The sequence below is a fragment of the Rasamsonia emersonii genome (assembly GCF_000968595.1).
Source record: "Rasamsonia emersonii CBS 393.64 chromosome Unknown ctg1118621760968, whole genome shotgun sequence".
NCBI lineage: Eukaryota > Fungi > Ascomycota > Eurotiomycetes > Eurotiales > Trichocomaceae > Rasamsonia > Rasamsonia emersonii.
In genome coordinates, this window is record NW_013562667.1 from 1 (window position 1) to 2195 (window position 2195).

Here is a 2195-nt window from a genome sequence, read left to right on the forward strand (position 1 = left end):
ACCACAAGCACCCGCCGCCTCCGACTGGCAAGCCTGAGCCTCCTGCTCCCAAGCCTCAGCCTCCGCACCAGAGTCGTTGATGGATGTCCTGTCTGAGTCGAACAAGTCTTCTGGCCTGTGAGGTCTTGATCGAGATCTCGAGACAGCATCGCGACAGATGTGGCATCATGTCAGACCAGGAGAAATAGGATAGGATAGGAGGATAGGAGGATAGGAACGGACCAAGTTGGAAGACACTGGCACTGGCAATTTCATATTGATCGTTCCGTTCAGAGTGTCGCTCATTGTTTTTTTTCTTTTTTACCTTGATTCTTGTCTCTCTTTTAGTGTATTAATTTACCAATTTAGCAAGTTAGCAATTTTCCTTGACTAAAGATCAAAAAATTGTTTCTTTTGATTTTGCCCTTCCTGTTAGTATTTGCATATTCTTTCTTCATTGGAGCTGAACTTCGTTTGGAATTTGCATTTTTGGCTAGTTATCTGCCACTTGTAATTTTTGTACGCCCTATTCATCTGTGAAAATAAGCAAATTATGCACCGGAGACAAAGGATAGAGAGGGAAGCTGGCCGGCTGGCCACATTGATTTTGGGGTATAATTTAATTAGTCTGTTTTCTCATCCTTTGATATTGCTTCGTTATCACTGTTTCTTTATCATACTAGTCTGCGTGACACCATGCAGGTTGAGCTTCTGTTGGAAGAGCATGTGTGGCCGTTGACCTGATTGTCTAGCCCCCGTCAGCGCGCCTCTGTCCATGATCGACGCCACCATTGCTGATTTCCCCCCTTGCTAGGCGGTGATACTGTACGATGGAAACCGTGGTCCCAGCACAATATAACATTTGATCATTTGAAGTCAGCTTTGTAGGAGATACTGGACGCACATCCCCAATAGTGAGGACGTCTGCATCGAAGCCTCTACCAGCCCGGCATCGTCAATCTGGTATATAGCAATTAGCACAGGGCAGAAAGCAACTGGCTTTAAATCCAAGCGCAGAAATGCCAAGTTAGGTATATATAGGCATATAATCCGCTTGATCTGCGACAATTTCAGTCATATTTCAGAGGAATATAGCGCGATCTATCGCTGCTGGGGCAATGCATTGTCACTAAGAATCTGCTGCGTATCAGAATCTAGTCCTTAGAAGAGATATAGAGACACAAACCGAGTCAATATCAGAACTTATAAAATTCGTTTATAACTGCGACATAGGTGTTCTTCAGCTGGTTGCTACTTACAAAAGGATAGGAATTAAAAGCACACTAAGCCGAATTGGGAACAACTCACCTGCCAGCAATAATGGCCGACTCGAAGTCTTGCAACACTCCCATGGTATTCGTCGACGGATAGACAGGTTTATCCAGGCATAGCCATAAATCCACTCGTCTGCTCATTATTCTGTCAACAAGATCGATATATCTGCGTATTGTTTTGGTCATGTCCAGCCACATGCTGCCGTCACAATTAAGCTTCCGGGGAATCGGGCCAACCCCACACGATTATTTCGCCTCAAATCCCGACTGCAGTGCAAACCCGCTATCCTGATGCTCTGCTGGATCTTTTTTTTTTCTCTTTGTCTTTTGAAATTCAATGATTCAGAGAAAAATATACCCATGGTTTTATAAGCAATTCATCCCAGCGACTGCAGTATAACTATAATATATATGGGTTGGTCCCTTCGCTTTAATTAAACTCCAAATAAATTAACATGCTTGGCATGTCGCGTGACGAGAGTCAACCTCATGATTGGCTGCTGGCAACGTCAAGCCAAGAAGAGGAAAAGAAACATCAAAGTTGTCCTCCAGCATCGGACGCAGCGATGGAGATGCGGACGCAGCATCCATCTCCTCTACCAACTATTTTCTTTTGTGTGTGTGTGTTCCATCCTGCTGGCTGGAGACTAGACTAGATGATCCTCTCCGCCGCACTCTCCTCCCAGCTCTCATCTCTGCGCGCTCTCCGTCGCCGCGTCAAGGCGTCGGCGCGCGCAGACCCCGAGCGCAGCAGTCGGAAATCCCTTCCCTACCGTCTCGTCGATGTCTTCCTCCGCACGTGGGACCTGGGCTTTACGGCCTTTGGCGGTCCGCCGGTGCACTTCCAGATCTTGCACAGTCGGTTCGTCGAGGGGGAGGGGGGGAAGGAGGAAATGGGTTGATGAGCAGACTGTACGGCAGAAAAAGAAAGATAATAATGCT

The 2195-nt window shown here is 46.7% G+C and overlaps 4 protein-coding genes across 4 annotated transcripts; 3 read left to right on the forward strand and 1 right to left on the reverse strand.

The window, feature by feature from the left end:
* Positions 1–55: 55 nt before the first annotated feature.
* T310_9082 (uncharacterized protein) lies at positions 56–331 on the reverse strand (the record flags this gene model as incomplete). Its single annotated transcript, XM_013468369.1, has 1 exon — positions 56–331. A coding segment is annotated over one exon (276 nt), but the record flags the coding sequence as incomplete, so codon positions are not given.
* A 522-nt stretch (positions 332–853) lies between these two features.
* T310_9083 (uncharacterized protein) lies at positions 854–1144 on the forward strand (the record flags this gene model as incomplete). Its single annotated transcript, XM_013468370.1, has 1 exon — positions 854–1144. A coding segment is annotated over one exon (291 nt), but the record flags the coding sequence as incomplete, so codon positions are not given.
* Positions 1145–1746: 602 nt separating this feature from the next.
* On the forward strand, positions 1747–2193 carry T310_9084 (uncharacterized protein; the record flags this gene model as incomplete). The annotated part of the gene is made up of 1 exon (XM_013468371.1): positions 1747–2193. A coding segment is annotated over one exon (447 nt), but the record flags the coding sequence as incomplete, so codon positions are not given.
* On the forward strand, positions 1914–2195 carry T310_9085 (uncharacterized protein; the record flags this gene model as incomplete). Its single annotated transcript, XM_013468372.1, has 1 exon — positions 1914–2195. A coding segment is annotated over one exon (282 nt), but the record flags the coding sequence as incomplete, so codon positions are not given.